The sequence below is a fragment of the Vollenhovia emeryi genome, unplaced genomic scaffold, assembly GCF_000949405.1.
Source record: "Vollenhovia emeryi isolate VEMERY1.0 unplaced genomic scaffold, V.emery_V1.0 DF939137.1, whole genome shotgun sequence".
Lineage (NCBI taxonomy): Eukaryota > Metazoa > Arthropoda > Insecta > Hymenoptera > Formicidae > Vollenhovia > Vollenhovia emeryi.
The window spans coordinates 2,496,492-2,513,822 of NW_011967229.1; the positions used below are offsets into that span (position 1 = coordinate 2,496,492).

The following is a 17,331-nucleotide window of genomic DNA, read 5'->3' on the forward strand; positions in this document are numbered from 1 at the left end:
CAATATATGCTTATACGAAACATTATATGTTTTGAATAAGAATTTTGTTGTTTTATTCAAACAACCTGTATTATTTGATAGAAAAAACACTATTATTTGAAGTAATATCTTTCAATGAAATAATTATATTATTTGGCTAGGCGCTTATAAAGTTTGGTGCTGCCACTAGATGGCCGCCGAACTCGTAAGTAAAATCGCGGCAGCTATGATATATAAGCGACCGCATCAGCAGACGCAGTTTAAGCATTTAATGGTCTATTTTTTATTATGGCTAAACATAGTGTACTAATTCAGTGTTTATCTTTCTTCTTTTAATGAAGGGAAAATTCTAATGTAGAGGGAGAAAGATGTATGCATATACATTTGTTTCACATATTTTCTATCAAACGATAATGCTGTTTGAATGAAACAATAATATCTTTTAGATTAAAGAGAATATTCCTTTCGTTTCAAACAAATATTTTATTTGAAGTAAAGCTATTTATTATTTGAAAGGTCAAATAATCATATTTGTTGAACCAACAATTGGTTTGTTTGGACTATTCCAAAAGATAAATTTCTTTGAATCTAATAAAATTTATTAAATTCAAAGAAACCGTTCTCTCTGTGCACAGGTTCTCGGGGCTTTTGACAGACACCAGGGTAGATGGCTTGTCCTCGTATAATGTCAGCAGCGCCGACTTCAAATTGATTGGTTTGAGAGCCAATGCAAACCTCAGCTGGCCGACGGTAGTCGCGAATACTTATTACTCCATGAAAGGCAACGCCTTCGGCTTCGACGTTTATGGAAACGGAAAGATGAAGTAAGTATTTGCTTCTTCCAACAGAATCTAATTAACCGTATTACTTGGATGAGTTCGGGATTTTCCAATATCCATCGCGGGGAAGGATTTTACCGCCAATTTTTGCATCTCATTTACTCGCCGATAAAAAGGAATTAATATGAGAAATTAAATCTGAACTTTAGAGAAATTGTATTAATTTCAATTAATATGATTTCAGCAATTTCCGCAACTATCTTGTTATAGTAATATATTATTAATATAAGCAGGTATCTTTGCTGTATATACGTAAATGTACACAGAAAGAGTTTTTTCTTAAAATTTATCCTAAAAGTCATGTAATCGTGGCATTTTGAAGAATTTTATGAGGGTTGTTTGAAATTTTACCATACATTTTACTAGTAAAGGAAAGTCCTCTATTATGAGATAGTAGGTTTTCAAATTCAATTACAAATCTTATTTCGCAACGATTACACGATTTAACAATCAATTTTCCACTGAGCAGACTTCACTCCAAGGCCAAAAATTCAGTTTGCAATTCCACCATACATTTTACTTATAGAGGAAAGTCCTCTATTATGAGATAGTAGGTTTCCAACGTCCAAATTCAATTACAAATCTTTTTTTCGCAACGATTACACGATTTAACAATCAATTTTCCACTAAACAGACATCACTCCAAGGGCAAAAAATTCATGGTGGAATCAACAGATAATGTCTATTAATTTAGCAGAAATCCCGCTATCCCATATTAGGGGCCTATCCCATAATAGGGGACTTTCCTCTAATTATACTTGCAATAAGAATACAGTTTACTAGTACAATGTATGGTAAAATTTCAAAAAACTCTCGTAAAGGTCTTGAAAATGCCACGTTGTCCCACGATTACATGATTTTCAGGGTAAATTTTAAGAGAACATTTTTTTCGCGTACAGTAATTTAAAAATGCGAAACATTTATTGTTAGCATAATTATGTCACAGGGAGAAAAATCGTTGATCTTCGCGATCTCGCGAAGAACGATTTTTCATTCCGCTTCAGCTATATTTAACTACAATGCTTGAAATATGTACGTGAAAAAAGCGAGAGCTAGGATGACTGACAATGAGTTGGCCGTTTTTCATTCAGCGCTTTCGCGACTTTATCAGGCGACGCCAACTGCGACAAAGCGCGTTATTAAATCGTGACTGAATTTATATGCTTGGCGCGAAACACGCGATCGCGCCGATCTCGTTCAGGTTTCTTACGGCGATCAGGCTCGCCCTTAGCAAACGAGACTAATTCAATCGAGACTACTTTGACGGGAATTTACACGGGACTTTTTTCTGAATTTCAGATGATTCATCGTCTCGTTGTTAAATTAAACGATAAATTTATATTTGCGCATGTCTTCTCGACACGCACGAAATCGAGAAAGAAAATCGGGTTATTCTTTTGGCGGCGCTTATCTAGGGTTTAAGATGATTATTTTATTATTAAATACTATCTCTTCACAATTAAATTCATGCCTTTAAAATTACAATAGATGTGACATTGCCACTATTAATAATTATTTAAAATAAAAATGTAAGATAATAAAGCATTGAAAATGAAAGATAATAATTTTAGCTTTCGCTTTTAATATACATTTAATTTTCAGTGCCATCGTGAAGGACCTCAAATTCTGCATTAACTTTAGCTTTACACTGAAAGACAAGCATATCCAGGTTAAACAAGTAGTAACGAAGATTTCTTTGGGAGCGTTAGATGTGAGTAATTAAGTTACAAATTTGTCAATTTTTTCTTCGTTTTGCAATCATCATCCTCCGAATTCGCAATTCTGCGATCTACCGATCGAACCATTGCAAAAATAATATGCAATATTAAATAAATGACTTTACTCTTCCAACAACATTTGAGAAAAGAAAATGTATACATAGTTCAAAAAATTCAAAATAAGGAGTAATTTCATTTCAATTAAACATCATTTTGCAACTACGTATCTTAAATATTAAATTTTGTTGTATCAATGTCTTTTCATCTCACGTTAATATGGCTATTTCTCTAAAGCTTGTGTTACAAGTTTTTCCTAAAACGTCATACATATCTGATTTTGCAAAATCGAGTAAAAAAATTATTTATTAATTTCATACTATTATATACGTACGTAGGTATATTACTTTGGCGCATCGTGAAAATTTTACTCTAGGTAAAAAATATGCATATATTTAACATGTAATGCAAAATGACTCTGATTTCAAAACATTACACGTACATACATATGTGCATATCGAAGGTTTGGCGCGGGTTGTCTAAAGATTAATTAATAATATATTAATTTTTTAAAATTAAATTAATTATTATACGAGAAAACTGCCACTCGTACAGTATTGAGTTAACACTGCCGCGTCGTTTCTTGCCCTTCAATTTGCATACATAAAAAGGCGACCCAGTCGCACTTGCTGGCTGCAGAGATATCGATCTTTTACAAATAGCTATTATGGAAAAGAGTCGAAAAATTTACAACTCATTTGGCTAAGAAAATTGTAGTTGTGCCCCCAGAAACTTTCTAATTAATAAACATATATGTATTGTATACATACATCGAAATAATAACGTTAATGATTAAAAAGAAATCAAATTCAGTTAGAAAAAAGAAATGAGTTGAAGTCAGTTCGCTTGATTTATGTAAAAATTAATTTAACTTTCTGCACATTTAATTTTCGCTTTGATAAATTTGTTTTAATTTGAAAAATTACAATTATGCCAAAATTACTGCAGTTTGACACTTCATATGTAACGACTCGCAATCAGTATAGAAGTTAGATTGAAATCTATTTTCACTTTTTTTTCGTAAGGTCTCTTATTCCTCAATCAGTTTCATTGCATGAAATGTAATAATAAATTAATTTTCTGTCACTTTTCACTGTTCCCAATTTCTACTAAATTTTCCGTTTTCCTCGCTTGCAGTTTCACGCGACGGGGCTGTACGACGATGAGGACACATCCAAGTTATTGAGCGATACGATCTCCGATATGGTGCCGAAGATGATCGACGAGTACCAAAAGGACGTTACGGACAATGTTAATGAGATCATTAAGACACTCGCCAACGAGTTTCTGTCCACAATAACGCTTAAGGATCTTTTGAAAATACTAGGTCTGTAATATCTTTCGGTTATAAGTCGATGCCACGCTATTAATACTTTTTACAATCGCAATCCCGGTCGATTAAATGATACAAATGCGATGACAATAAAGAGCACTTAAAGAGCGTTTGCTGCTAGCATCGTCAAAAATAAACAGTCCTTGACGATGTCTCGCTCTTACACTAAAATTATTTCTGTGATAAAAATTACTTGTGTGCAATAAAATTAATATTAACACGACAAGCGTGAAAAGACTGCTTCTTCTTTTATAATAAGATCCTCCTTTCATGTCAGTTTTTTCTTCGTGTTATTTTTGTAACCAGTATTAAAAATGGACCGTGTATGGAACTTGTCAGTGTATACAGCAAGGTATGAAAGAGAGAAAGAGAAAAAGATGTGCCCTGTACACATCATCTTTCATATAAGGTTATTCCTGGAAAATGAGAGTGCAAACGTATTTTTGGCGCCCTGTATATGCTAATGGATAGACTTCGAAAATACGATACTTTTGCGCGACATTGTCCATTTTAACCAAACTGGAGATACGATACTTCAATAACAACTAGATTGAAAAAGAGAAAAATCTAACAATAAGCTTTAATTTAATCGTTATCTTGCAGCACGTGATTTTATGTACATTATGATCTTTCAGTCATTTTATCGCGCGATCTTAAATTAAAGTATTAGAACAACACACTAAAATCGAATTGTTCACTAGTGTGTATTCACTTCACTTATACGCGAGTCCGTCTATTGAAATGCATAAAATAATTGTGCATTTATCACACTGTCCAGACTCCTAATATCAACTCGCAGTTAAATAATTTCACAGATAATACGTAACATTATCTGCAGCATTGTCTATCTGCGATATTAATTGGCATCGACATGAAATTGACCTCGTTGAACGTCACAGTATACTTTCCTTATTTAACCGGGTTCTCAAATTCCAATTAGTACTTAAATACAATTCCGACAGAGATTTTTATGTTCGACGAATGTATCGAGTATTCGATGCCATTAAATCAACACGAACTGTTATTGTTGCATGAAAAAATACTTTTTAGTTTCCGACGTAAGGAAATGTTATAACGACACGAATTATTTTCTGTCGTCAAATATGGTATTTATATAGTGGCGGTTTAAGAAAAATACTTCCACCGGCTTTCGAATTCCCGACCAGCGAGCGAAACACGTGCATTATTCCTATACATGTCGCTTCATTGGGTTACACAACTTGCAGCGTAACAAGCAGAATTGCAATCTAATCTCTAGTCTAATCTTCGGGCTCGACGAGACTCGCTATGCGAAAACAAACATTGCCAGCGTTCCAAAATAAAATTAATTGTGACGACATCATTATGGTTAATTGCGCTTCCTCGATACACAACACGGAGACTGCCGTTAGCGATCACTTTCGTGATTGCAACGCGACACAATAGAATTTTTCGACGAGAGAAAGACGAAGTTAAATGTAACGTTGCGCGCTTTCGTCCGCCCTATATATGAAATAGAATTCCTAGGCCGACCAAAGATCGAATCGTCGCGCAAACAATGAAGAGATGCTTTGCTTAACGATTCAATATTGGCGAACTGTTCCTATAAATACGTCCACATTTCTTTCAGCTCGCAGTTTTGTTCGTGCCGTTTAATCCAACGCAAAGTCGGACGGCAGGGCTTATAAACCAACGTAAACCTGCAACGAGCTCTACGTAAATGGTATACATTCGTTTTAGACCTTTGGAATATAAGCAGTTTATATAAGTAGTTACAGACAATACGAAGTACGCAATTCTAAGTACAGCCACTAAACGAGTGATGCGTCGAACGAGTTTATGGATATTTCTCTCGGACGTTTCTGTTCGTTACACGTGCGTCGCGGAAGTTTGCAAAAAGACATTCGGTAATCGGCAATGTCCTCTCATAATAACACTGGCCGGTGATAGCATGGACCTAAGAATCTCTGGACCGAGCATACGGCGAGGGGGCTGGCAAATTTGCGGTAAGGGGGGCGAGAGTGCTCTCCTTTTCTGTCCCGTTGGACCTCTCTTTCTACAAGAGGTCACATTCACCTCTTGTAGAAAGAGATACCATGAGATACCAAGAGGACAGAAAAGGAGAGCACTCTCGCCCCCCCCTTACCGCAAATTTGCCAGCCCCCTTGCCCGTTCTCCCACTTCGTGCTCGGTCCAGAGATTCTTAGGTCCATGGGTGATAGCGACTAGAGCTTTCGATTGGATACGTGTTTTAAGATTCACGTGTACACGTGATGCGTGTACACGGATTTAAAGTACCTTCATTCACGTGTACCTGTGTACGTGACACGTGTACACGTACATTCGTGTATGTGCGATACGTGTAAACTTGTGCGAATATTTATCAAAATTTGATGAGAGATCTCTATTTCTGCATATGTGGTTCGACATATGTACACGCATAATTCCAGTATTCCAAGTTTTATCCAGATTTTATCACATAACTCTTTAAATATTTTCCTATTGTATACACGGCTACACGTCTACATATGTTATGTCATATACACGGACATTCGCGTACACGTTCACGGATATTCGTGAACACGTGTCACATTCACGTGTTCACGGATTCACGCAAATGAAAATTCTTCAAATTCGTGTACACGAGTTAAAACACGGATAAGTTAAATACACGGATTACACGTGTAGTCTAGTACACGTGTGCTAGGGAGCTCTACCGGCGACGAATTCGTTAGCTTTAGGATTTGTGGCCGAGGTGGAGGTGACTTAACAGAAATTTTCTCCCTCACGCAGAAAAATGAATCTGGTGGCGTTCGGACTCATCTTGATCTGCTGCAACGCCTGGGCGGCGAGGACAAAGAGTAAGCAGATATCTATATTTTCTCTCTTATTTCCTTGTATATCTCCTGTGTATTTTTCTAAAGATACATTAATCCATTAAGTCCACGGAGGCTCGTACGAGCTTTTCCGTTTCAAATCCTTGTAATTCAGGTCCCGACGAAAATGTTTAGACCGTAATTGATATTTAGAGACAAAAAGAGTTGCTCATTTTTAAGATCTAGTCGGCGATAGGGTGGGATAACCAAAAAGAAAGACATGAAGGTTTAAAATAAAGGTAAAAAATAACAACTGCACTGTCATTGAACAATAAGTAAGCAATGAATAATTTCGTTTGCCTTTTTGAGCAGAATTTTTGTTATAGTTTACTCAAATAAGAATTATATAGATTTATTCTATTGGAAAAGTGGTAGACGAAATCACTTGTTAGTTAAATATATGTCGATTGGAAGATAGGGGTTGCTCACCTTTTTACCTCATCGCCGACTAGATTTTCGGAAAGTGTAATTCTTTGTATACTTAAATACCACTTGTTGCTTAAAAATGTCGATTGCGACCTGAGTCACAAGAATTATAAACAAGAAAGCACGTAGAGGACTTAATAAGTGAAGCTACATTTTTGTAGAAGAGTCATCGTCTTACATTTATTATCTTTGTACTACCCGCGTATTTTTTAATTTGTCGCTTAGACATTTGTTTCGAAACATTCAGTTGTTCTTTTTCAGAATTATTTATTTTACAACATTTTTTATCCAAGAGTCGTACCCGCGTATTTTCGAACAATCGCGTTATTATTAAATGTATTATCTTAGTTCAATTTATTATTTAATAGTATTAATTTTCACGACTTTGGATCTTTTGAACTCACGTATTTCTTACCATTGCGGGATATTTTTTTCTCTTAGACAATAATATTTCGCCAGGAATACAACATAAGCTTGCATTTGTTTGACATTAGTTTGTAAACTGCATCGCACGAATTTTGACTTTTAGTTAAAGGCCTGTTACGCGAGGACAACCGGATACAGGATTTTTTCAAGAGGTTAAAAACTACATTTAAGACTGGAAACGAGTCACTCGGAATTCCGGTTCTCGATCCATTCCACGCGGACCGCCTACAGTTCAATGTAGACGAGGACGTAGTAAAGTACGTGCCATTCCAATTTAAAATAAATTATAAATATTCGCAACATGAAAAGAAGTGCGAAGCCAAGTATCGCAACGGCTTCGTAGCCTGTTATCATTTCTTCATCCATTTGTTTTGTAAATTCATTTTATATGTTGTAAATCCGCGACTCTCGCTCACCTTCTTTTTGGTAAAATTACAAATCTTCTTAAATATTTTAGTATTTTTTCTAATAGTTTCAGCTGATAATACGCATATTTCAACGAACAGACGACCGTGTGTGCGTGTGAATTGCACGTATATTGACTTATAAATTTCTTTGATGTTTCTCGCACAGTTTCAGAGTGAACACGAATTTTACGAATATCAATGCATACGGTTTCTCCGAGTATGACGTTGTCAATTCTACCGAGAAGATGTTACCACCTAGTTTGAATCTTCATATATTGTGGCCATTGTTATCCTTAAATGCTGATTATTCTATGGATGCTAAATACAACTACTTCAACATTTACGGCAAGGGTACGATAAAGTGAGTATTTGTTCCTTAATGATCAGGAATCGAAATCAGTATAATTATAATTCTAAGATTTTCTCAAGTTCTCTGTGATACGTTTTCAACTTTCGTAAATGCTTCCTCCAAATAATGTCGGGTATACCTTCATAATAATTTTGATTCGTCTGAAGTTAAAATGCACATTCAGAGCGTAAAATGTTAAAGTTACGATATACTGGGCGTTTAATTTTCAGAATATCCCTAGAAAACTTGGATGTTGACGCGAAAATGGATTTAACATTGACAGGCGGCCGAGCCGCACACGTGCGAGTAAAGGACATAAAATTTAAAATTTCTACAAAATCGCTGGATGTAAGTAAACTGGTTAAAAAAATCTAGTCCTTACTTTTCGTTCTTTCGTTCTAGTGCAATCTTTGCAAGGAAACTGTTTATTAAATATGTAATTTCGACTTCATATAACAGATTCTCTAAAACTTTCTAAGAGAAAAGGGATACATGTAATTGGGACAACTTAAATACTATGATTTTCGAAAAGTTAACGTAAAATTATTTAAAATATATTGAAATAACTGGTTGAATATATTAATAACTTATTTGATACTGAAATGTTTTTCTTTCGTTGCACTTTCTTCTTTCCTATATTTTCAGAAATTTATTGTAATAATAATAATTTGAAAGTATTTAGCGGAAATTAAAGCAGACTTTGTAAAAGAATTGTATCGTTTCGTGTATGTTAAAAACAGAGCGTTAAATAAGTGCTGTAAAAATCGAACTTTTATGAGCAACAATCAGCTGGAAATGACTACTCAAAATATCATTTTTAATCTCAAGCAATTTTTTCGTTTACTATTTAATTGTTTTCGACATAAGTTTCAATTAATTAATCATTTATCGTTACTGCCTTCGATTTTTTTTTAAACTTACCCCTAGGTGTCAATTTTTATCTTCGAGCCTCTCTTTCCTTTCTTCCAATTGCTATTTCTTTCTATTATTTGCAGTTTCAAATGACAGGTCTTATGGACGACGCTAAATTTTCCGCAGCAGTGAGTGCTGCAATTTCTGATATGGCACCTGACGTACTTAACAATGACACGATTCTAGACCTGTTCAATCATCATGCCAAGAAGATCCTTACTTATTACTTAAGTACTAAAACAATTTATGAATTAACGGATATAATATATACTTAGCCCGGCATTAAACTTTTCGTCATACTGACGTCGTTATTGTTTAGTCAGTCATTTGTACCGTCACGATGAAACCGACGAAACGATATAAATATAGATAGGTTATTAAAGATAAGAATAAAATGAATATATTCCGGTGAGAACATGTACCATGAATGTATCAAAATGAACTAGAGTTTTGCTGATTACAAATTAGTAAAAATTCATTACCCGAAACGTCTTTTTATCTATCTTGAATGCTTTAATAGGGATATATTATAGTAATTACTAGTAGATATTATTTTAATAGCAGATATATTGAAGTAATAATACATCTTGTACATTCATATATCTGCCACAAACGTAACTATAATTTATCCTGATCCGTTCTCGCTTATCTATTTTAGAGAAATGAGTAAAGATTGATCTTTTTTAACATTTATATATGTACATTTATATATATTTAACATATATTTTACGCAACATTGTATGTTAATTCAATTTTCAATAAAAGACAAATTTACGCTTACACACTGAAAATTAATATTTAAGCTATTCCAGAGTATAACCGCTGCGATCGTTGTATTTTCTATTTAATTTCCCAATAGATTTTTAGTAGAATTTCCGAGGGAGAAAAAGAGAAAGAGGAGGAATCTCTCTTTTCGGAATTTTTCAAATAAGAGTTTTTTCTCTATTTTATTATACATATAAATAATTCAAACAAGAGGATGTTTTTAATTTTTGCTGGCGACCCTGAAGAATTTCCGATCAGTCAAACAAGAAGGTTTAACGATTGAAAGTTAACTATATCAGTCAATTAATTTAAGTTAATTAAAATTTCACTAAATTTGATTATTAGGGAAATGGCACGTGGATCTATTTATAGAAAAATAACAGTCTAGAAAAGAGACTCTACTGAGATTCTTCAACAAATAAGTGACGGCTTTCTCAGACGTAATTTGGCGAGTGACAATAAATGTCTCACCTTACGGTTGCTCCGCCCTCGTCCTTCTCTTTTATTGTTTCGCGGTCGTTCTTGCACGGCACTTCCATAGCACTTCGCGCGCAACGCACGTGAACATGGCATCGATATGCAACACTTTACACGGCATTCATTCCCGACGTCACGCGACGCGCAGTTTATTAGAGAAAAGATCACCACGGAAAAAGCAATGGAGTTACGATTGGCAGATCACACGGCGACGTCTCGCGAATTTTAAGATGACGGAGGTGGAATTCGAAAGTCGCGCTGTCAACTTTGCGCCGCGGCGACGCTGTACCTGTTGCTCCCCGCGTGCACCTTCGTGCACTTTTCGCGCGCCTCGGACAGCAAACGGCGCACATGCGTTCGCGGTTTACGCCGATCCCGAGTTGTAACGTAGGTGACAGAGGTTAGACAATCGAGCGTAGGGGGGTAATTAAAAATACGACTGTCATCCTGCTAATCGTTCGCGTGACGGACGGATCTTGATCGACAAAATCGCGCGAGATCTCGCGTTTCGGCCAGATATATACCGAGCGCAAAACTGGCGCTGCGCCGATCGTCAGTAGATTAAGATGCGATTAAACGTTAAGACCTGGTCGATATAACGATCGTATTCACTAATCGAGCGAGTCGCAATGTCGCGCGACTCGAGACAAATCCGTTTCATACTCGCGACATCTCGTTAACGACTGCAGAGTACGAAGCGCGCATTGCGTCAACTTCGCTTCCTCGATAGCGCGCGGTACTACGCGAGTCGAGTTAACGAGTTTGCAATGTCGGAAATGCAACACTGTGCAGCAGTACGCGTGCAATCAATTTTATAACGTTCGTTGAATATTGACATTATTCAGATAAACATTTTCCTAAAGAAACTTTCAACTAAACGTAGGACGATAGCGAAAGTTTACGGCGAGATAGAAACACGTTGGTTTGAAATAGAGTTCCATGCTACACGTGTAATCCGTGTACACGAATTTGAAGAAAGTTTATGCACGTAATTGTCGATTACCGGAATATTATATATAAATAATGAACCATTGATGGTCTCTAGTTCAATGAAATCAAATTTCTCGACCGGCCAAAGACCGAATTGTAGCGCGATACACGCAATGAACGAAGAAACCCTCATGTCCTGCTTTAAGATTCGATATCGGCGAACTATGGCTAGAAATATAAAGAGAGAAAGAGAAAAATATGTACCCTGTACACACCATCTTTCATACAAAACTATTTCTGGAAATCGAGAGCGCCAATGTATTTTTAGCGCCCAGTATGTGCTAATGAATAAACTTTGAAATACGATACGCTCGCGTGACATCGTCCGTTTTATCCAAACGGGAGATAAGATAATTCAATAAAATCTAGATTGAAAGAGAGGAGGAATTTAACGATAAGGCTTGACTTAATCATTTTCTTGCAGCACGTGTTATATGCACAGCACGTGATTTTATGTACATTATGTATCCTTCACTCATTTTATCGCGCGATCTTAAATTAAAGTATTAGAACAACACACTAAACTCGAATTGTTCACTCGATTGTGTATTTACTTCAATTATACGCGAATCTATCGAGCCTACCGAAATGCATGAGGTAATTGTGCATTTATCATACTGTCCCGATTCCTGTTATCAACTCGCGGTAAAATAATATTACAGATAATACGTAACGTTATCTGAAGCATTGTCTATCTGCGATATTAACTAGCATCGACGTGTAATGGACCTCGCTGAACATCGCAGTGTACTTTCCTAATTTAACCGCGGCGGGTTCTCGAATTCCAATTAGTAATTACAATTCTGACTGAGACTGTTATGTTTGACGAACGTATCGAATATTGGATGCTATTAAATTAACACGAACTGTTAATGTTGTATGAAAAAATGGTTTTTAGTTTCTGACTAAGGAAAAAATTTTTCGAAGCATCGACGATTCGAACTTAATTCTGCCTATACACGTATATGTCGACATATTTAGCTTAATTGCGTTACACAAGGTGCAACATAACAAACAGAATCGTAATCTGATCTCTAGTCTGATCTTCGGATTCGATAAGAAGACTCGTTATGCGAAAACCAACATTGCCAGCATTCCAAAATTAAGTTATTGTGACGACATAATTATAGTTAATTGCGTTTCCTGCATACACAACGCACCACGGAAACTGCCGTTAGCGATTACTTTCGCGATTATAATGCGACACAATGGAATTTTTCGACGAGAGAAAGACGAAGTATTAAAACGTCGCGCGCTTTTGTCCGTTTTACAAAATCGAACTCCCGGCTGGCCGAAGATCGAGTCGTCGCGTAATCAATGAACACATCTTGATACTCTGTTTAAAGATTCAATATTGACAATAAAATGTGGACTATAAATACGTCCACATTTTTTTCCAGCCCGTAGTTTTGTTCGAGCCGTTTAGCTCAACGGAAAGTCGGACGGCAGAGCTTACCGACATAAATCACCCTGCAACGAGTTCTGCGTAAATAACGTACAATAAAATAAAATACATTCGTTTTAAGCGTTGGGAACATAAGTTCATATAAGTATAGTTACAGATAATACAAAATATATAATTCTAAGTACAGATACTAAACGAGTGACGTGTCGAAAGAATTTTTTGTATATTTCTTTCAGACGATTCTGTTCGTTACACGTGCGTCGCGAAAGTTTGCAAAAAAAAAAACATTAGGTAATCGGCAATGTTCTCTCATAATAACACTGGCCGGTGATAACGACTGGCGGTGAATTCGTTAGCTTTATGATTTATGTTAGCTTTATGTGACCGAGGTGGAGGTAACTTAACAGAAATTTTCTCCCTCACGCAGAAAAATGAACCTGGTGGCGTTCGGACTCATCTTGATCTGCTGCAACGCGTGGGCAGCGAAGACAAAGTGTAAGCAGATATCTATATTTTCTATCGTGTTTCCTTGTATTTCACCTGTGTATTTCTCTAGAGATACATTAACCCATTAAGTCCTCGGAGGCTCGTACGAGCTTTTCCGTTTCGAATCCTTATAATTCAGGTCCTAATGACAATTTTTAGACCGTAATTGATATTTAGAGACAAAAAGAGTTGCTCGTTCTGAAAAACTAGTCGGCGATAAGGTGGGATAACCAAAAAGAAAGACATGAAGTTTGAAAATAGAAATAAAAATAACAACTGCACTGTCATTGAAAAATAAGTAAGCAATGAATAATTTCGTTTGCCTTTTTGAGTAGAATTTTTGTTACAGTTTACTCAAATAGTAATTACACAGATTTACTCTAGTGAAAAAGTGGTAGACGGAATCAACTATTAGTGAAATATATGTCGGTAAAAAGATAGGGGTTGGTCACCTTTTTACCTCATCAACGACTAGATTTCCGGAAAGTGTAATTCTTTATAGACCTAATACCAATTGTTGTTTAAAAATGTTGATTGTGACCTGAGTTACAAGAATTTGGAACAGGAAAGCACGTAGAGGACTTAATAAGCAAAGTTATATTTTTGTAGAAGAGTCATCGTCTTACATTTATTATCTTTGTACTATCCGTGCGTTTTTTAATTTGCCACTTAGTTATTTGTTTCGAGACATTTTTGATATAGTTGCCTTTTTTCAGAAATAATTATTTTACAACAGTTTTGATAAAAAAGTCATATTAGCGTATTTTCAAACTATCGCGTTATTATTAAATGTATTATCTTACTTCAATTTATTATTTAATAGGATTAATTTTCACGAGTTTATGGATCTTTGGACCTCACGTATTTCCTACTAATGGGAGAGATATTGTTTCACTTAAACAATAATATTTCGCTAGGAATACAACGTAAACTTGCATTCGTTTGGCATTTGTTTGTAAACTGCATCGCACAAATTTTGACTTTCAGTTAAAGACTTATTATATGCGGAGAACGGGCTTGAGGATTTTCTTAAGAAGTTAAAAACTACATTAAAGACTGGAAACGAGTCACTCGGAATTCCGGTTCTCGATCCATTCCACGCGGACCGCCTACAGTTCAATGTAGACGAGGACGTAGTAAAGTACGTGCCATTCCAATTTAAAATAAATTATATTCGCAGCATGAAAAGAAGTGCGGAGCCACGTATTGCAACGGCTTCGTAGCCTGTTATCTTTTCTTCGTCCATTTATTTTGTAAATTCATTTTATATGTTGTAAATCCGCGACTCCCGCTTACCTTCTTTTTAGTAAAATTACAAGCGTTCTTTAATATTTTAATATTTTTTTCTAATAGCTTCAGCTGATAATACATGTCACTTAAACAAAAAGAATTACGGGTGTATATGTGTTGTTTGGCGCAGGATTAAATGACTTATAAATTTAATTTATGTTTCGCATTTTCAGATTGGATGCGATCTTGACGAATGTCAACGCAAACGGTTTGTCCGAATATGATATTGTCAAGAGTGCCCTCACGTTGTTACCACCTTCTTTGGATCTTCACCTTTCGTGGCCATTTATATCCTTAAATACCGATTATTCTGTGAATGCTATAATCAACGGCTTCAACATTTACGGCAAGGGTGCGATTAAGTGAGTATTTGTTCCTTAACGATCCTGAATCGAAACCAATACAATTTGAATTTTAAGATTTTCACAGATTTGTTGTGAGACATTTTCAACTTTTCGTAAATGTTTCTACTTAATAATGCCGTGTCTATCTTTATAAGCATTTTAAAATACACATTTAGCTCGTAAGATGTTAAAGCTAATGATATATTACGCGTTCACATTTCAGAATGTCCGCGAGAGGTTTCGCTTTTGATACGAACTTAAATATGACATTGGAAGGCGGGATATTCGACGGACACGTGCAAATACAGGACATGAAATTGAAACTTTCTTTAAAATCGCTAGATGTAAGTAACCTGATTTAAAAGATCTCGTCTTTCCTTTGCGTTCTTTTGTTCTTGTGCAATTTTTACAAGAAAACTGTTACGTTTATTAAGTATGTAATTTCGACTTTATATCACAGATTCTCAAAAACATTCTAAGAGAAAAAGGGTAGATGTAATTGATGAAACCTGAGTACTCTGTTTTACGAAGAGTTAACGTCAAATTATTTAAAATATATTAAATAACTGGTAGAATATATTAATAACTTATATGATACTTACTGAAATGTTTTTCTTTCGTTGCACAAAGTTCTTCTTCCCTATTCTCAGAAATTTATCGTAATAATAATTTAAAAATATTTAGCAAGAATTAAAGCAGATTTTTGTAAAAAAATTGTATCGTTTTATGTAATTGTAGAAAAAAAAATTTTTTTTTAAAAGAACGTTAAATAAGATCTTTGGAAATCGAACTTTTACGTGCAACAATCAGCTAGAAATCACTATACAAAACTTCATTTTTTAATTTCACGCAATCTTTTCGTACATTATTTAATTGTTTTCGACATAAATTTCAATTAATTAGTCATTTATTGTTACTGTCTTTTATGTTTAAAAATTTATTCCCAAATGTCAATTTTAATCCTCGTGTCTCTCTTTCTGTTTTTCCAATTGCTATTTCGTTCTATTATTTGCAGTTGAAAGTGACAGGTCTTTTTAATGACGATGATTTGTCCGCAATACTGAGTGCTGTGATTTCCGATATGGCACCTAATATCCTCAACAATGATACGATTGTACAGGAGATCATTAAACTTGTGAAAAAGTATGTTAACACTTTCTTATGCACTAAGAAACTTTCTGAATTAATGAAATTGCTATATCCATAGTCCAGCATTGAAGCTTTTCGCCATATTAACATCATTCTTGTCTAATCAGTCATTTGTACGGTCACGATCAAATCGACGAAACGATATAGATGTGCCAAAAATATATACAGTTTATTAAAGGTTAAGGCGAAATGAATATGTTCCGGCGAGAACATACTTATGTCATTAATATATCAAAACGAGCGAGAGTTTTACTGAAAAAATTAGTTAAAATTCGTTCTCCGAAACGTCTTTTTATCTATCTGGAATGCTTTAATGTTGGTGTATTAAAATATTAAATATTTTATATGTACAATATACATATTTCTGCGACAAATTAAATATTAATTTATCCTGGTTCTGGTCTGACTTACTTATTTTAAACAAATGAGTAAAGGAGCCTGTTGTACAGCAGAATGTTGTATCTTTTTAACATTTATGTATGTACATTTATATATATTTAACGTATATTTTAGGCTACATTGTAATACGTCTGTTAATTCGATTTTAAATAAAATACAAATTTACTCTTGCACACTGAAAATTAATATTTAAGCTATTCCAGAGTATAACCGCTGCGATCGTTGTATTTTCTATTTTATTTCTCAAGTGATTTTTAATAGAATTTCCGAGTGAGAAAAAGAGAAGGAGGAGGAATCTCTCTTTTAAGGATGTATCGGACCTATCTTCAAAATAGTACAAAGTCGCTAAAAATTTGTGAAATTGTTCTTTTAGTCTTTCTAATTTATTGCAGAAAAGTAAAAATGCATCCACTAAATGAGATATAACTATTTTAATTTACACTGATTTTACACGTACTCTTATGGGAAAAGCCGATCTTCACGGATAAAACAGATAAAAAAATGTAGAAGAAATAGTACCAGTGTTTTGAATTTTTTTTATACATCTAGTATACGAATAGATGAAAATATCTACCAAGTTTCAATAGTCTTTACTGCACCGTTTTGAAGAAATAAAATATAATAAAATGTAACTTGAGATATTCGTGCTGTCGGTACGAATTTTTTAGTTTTGAAAATATTTGACGTTATTAAGAATTGAAATCAGAGTATTTTCACTATCAAAA

General features: G+C 34.8%; 3 protein-coding genes across 4 annotated transcripts; all 3 read left to right on the forward strand.

Annotated features, from left to right (window-relative positions):
- Positions 1–558: 558 nt before the first annotated feature.
- Positions 559–4,150, forward strand: LOC105567513 (the record flags this gene model as incomplete). Its single annotated transcript, XM_012022439.1, has 3 exons — positions 559–803; positions 2,421–2,529; positions 3,731–4,150. Coding segments are annotated over 3 exons (552 nt in total), but the record flags the coding sequence as incomplete, so codon positions are not given.
- Positions 4,151–5,521: 1,371 nt separating this feature from the next.
- On the forward strand, positions 5,522–9,785 carry LOC105567517. Of its 2 annotated transcripts, none has more exons than XM_012022445.1 (6): positions 5,522–5,628; positions 6,699–6,766; positions 7,737–7,890; positions 8,207–8,401; positions 8,620–8,737; positions 9,385–9,785. In XM_012022445.1, exons 2-6 carry the CDS (start codon positions 6,703–6,705, stop codon positions 9,574–9,576), a joined length of 723 nt encoding a protein of 240 aa, XP_011877835.1. In that variant the 5' UTR covers positions 5,522–5,628; positions 6,699–6,702; the 3' UTR covers positions 9,577–9,785. The 2 variants fall into 2 exon arrangements, with proteins under 2 accessions (XP_011877835.1, XP_011877834.1); XM_012022444.1 differs by lacking the exon at positions 5,522–5,628 and adding an exon at positions 5,657–5,812.
- A 3,216-nt stretch (positions 9,786–13,001) lies between these two features.
- On the forward strand, positions 13,002–16,779 carry LOC105567516. The gene is made up of 7 exons (XM_012022443.1): positions 13,002–13,019; positions 13,175–13,229; positions 13,366–13,433; positions 14,412–14,565; positions 14,888–15,076; positions 15,282–15,402; positions 16,074–16,779. The coding sequence occupies exons 3-7, from the start codon at positions 13,370–13,372 to the stop codon at positions 16,263–16,265; spliced, it is 720 nt and encodes a 239-aa protein (XP_011877833.1). The 5' UTR covers positions 13,002–13,019; positions 13,175–13,229; positions 13,366–13,369; the 3' UTR covers positions 16,266–16,779.
- Positions 16,780–17,331: the final 552 nt, after the last annotated feature.

What these genes read in the sequence shown, in the direction of transcription:
- LOC105567517 (XM_012022444.1), top strand. Translation starts at nt 5,745, where the DNA reads ATGGATATTTCTCTCGGACGTTTCTGTTCGTTACACGTGCGTCGCGGA. An exon ending in AGTTTGCAAAAAGACATTCG is followed by an intron (nt 5,813 to 6,698) that starts GTAATCGGCAAT and finishes TCCCTCACGCAG; the next exon opens with AAAAATGAATCTGGTGGCGT. An exon ending in GTAGACGAGGACGTAGTAAA is followed by an intron (nt 7,891 to 8,206) that starts GTACGTGCCATT and finishes TTTCTCGCACAG; the next exon opens with TTTCAGAGTGAACACGAATT.
- LOC105567516 (XM_012022443.1), top strand. Translation starts at nt 13,370, where the DNA reads ATGAACCTGGTGGCGTTCGGACTCATCTTGATCTGCTGCAACGCGTGG. An exon ending in GTGGGCAGCGAAGACAAAGT is followed by an intron (nt 13,434 to 14,411) that starts GTAAGCAGATAT and finishes TTTGACTTTCAG; the next exon opens with TTAAAGACTTATTATATGCG. An exon ending in TTTCTTTAAAATCGCTAGAT is followed by an intron (nt 15,403 to 16,073) that starts GTAAGTAACCTG and finishes TATTATTTGCAG; the next exon opens with TTGAAAGTGACAGGTCTTTT.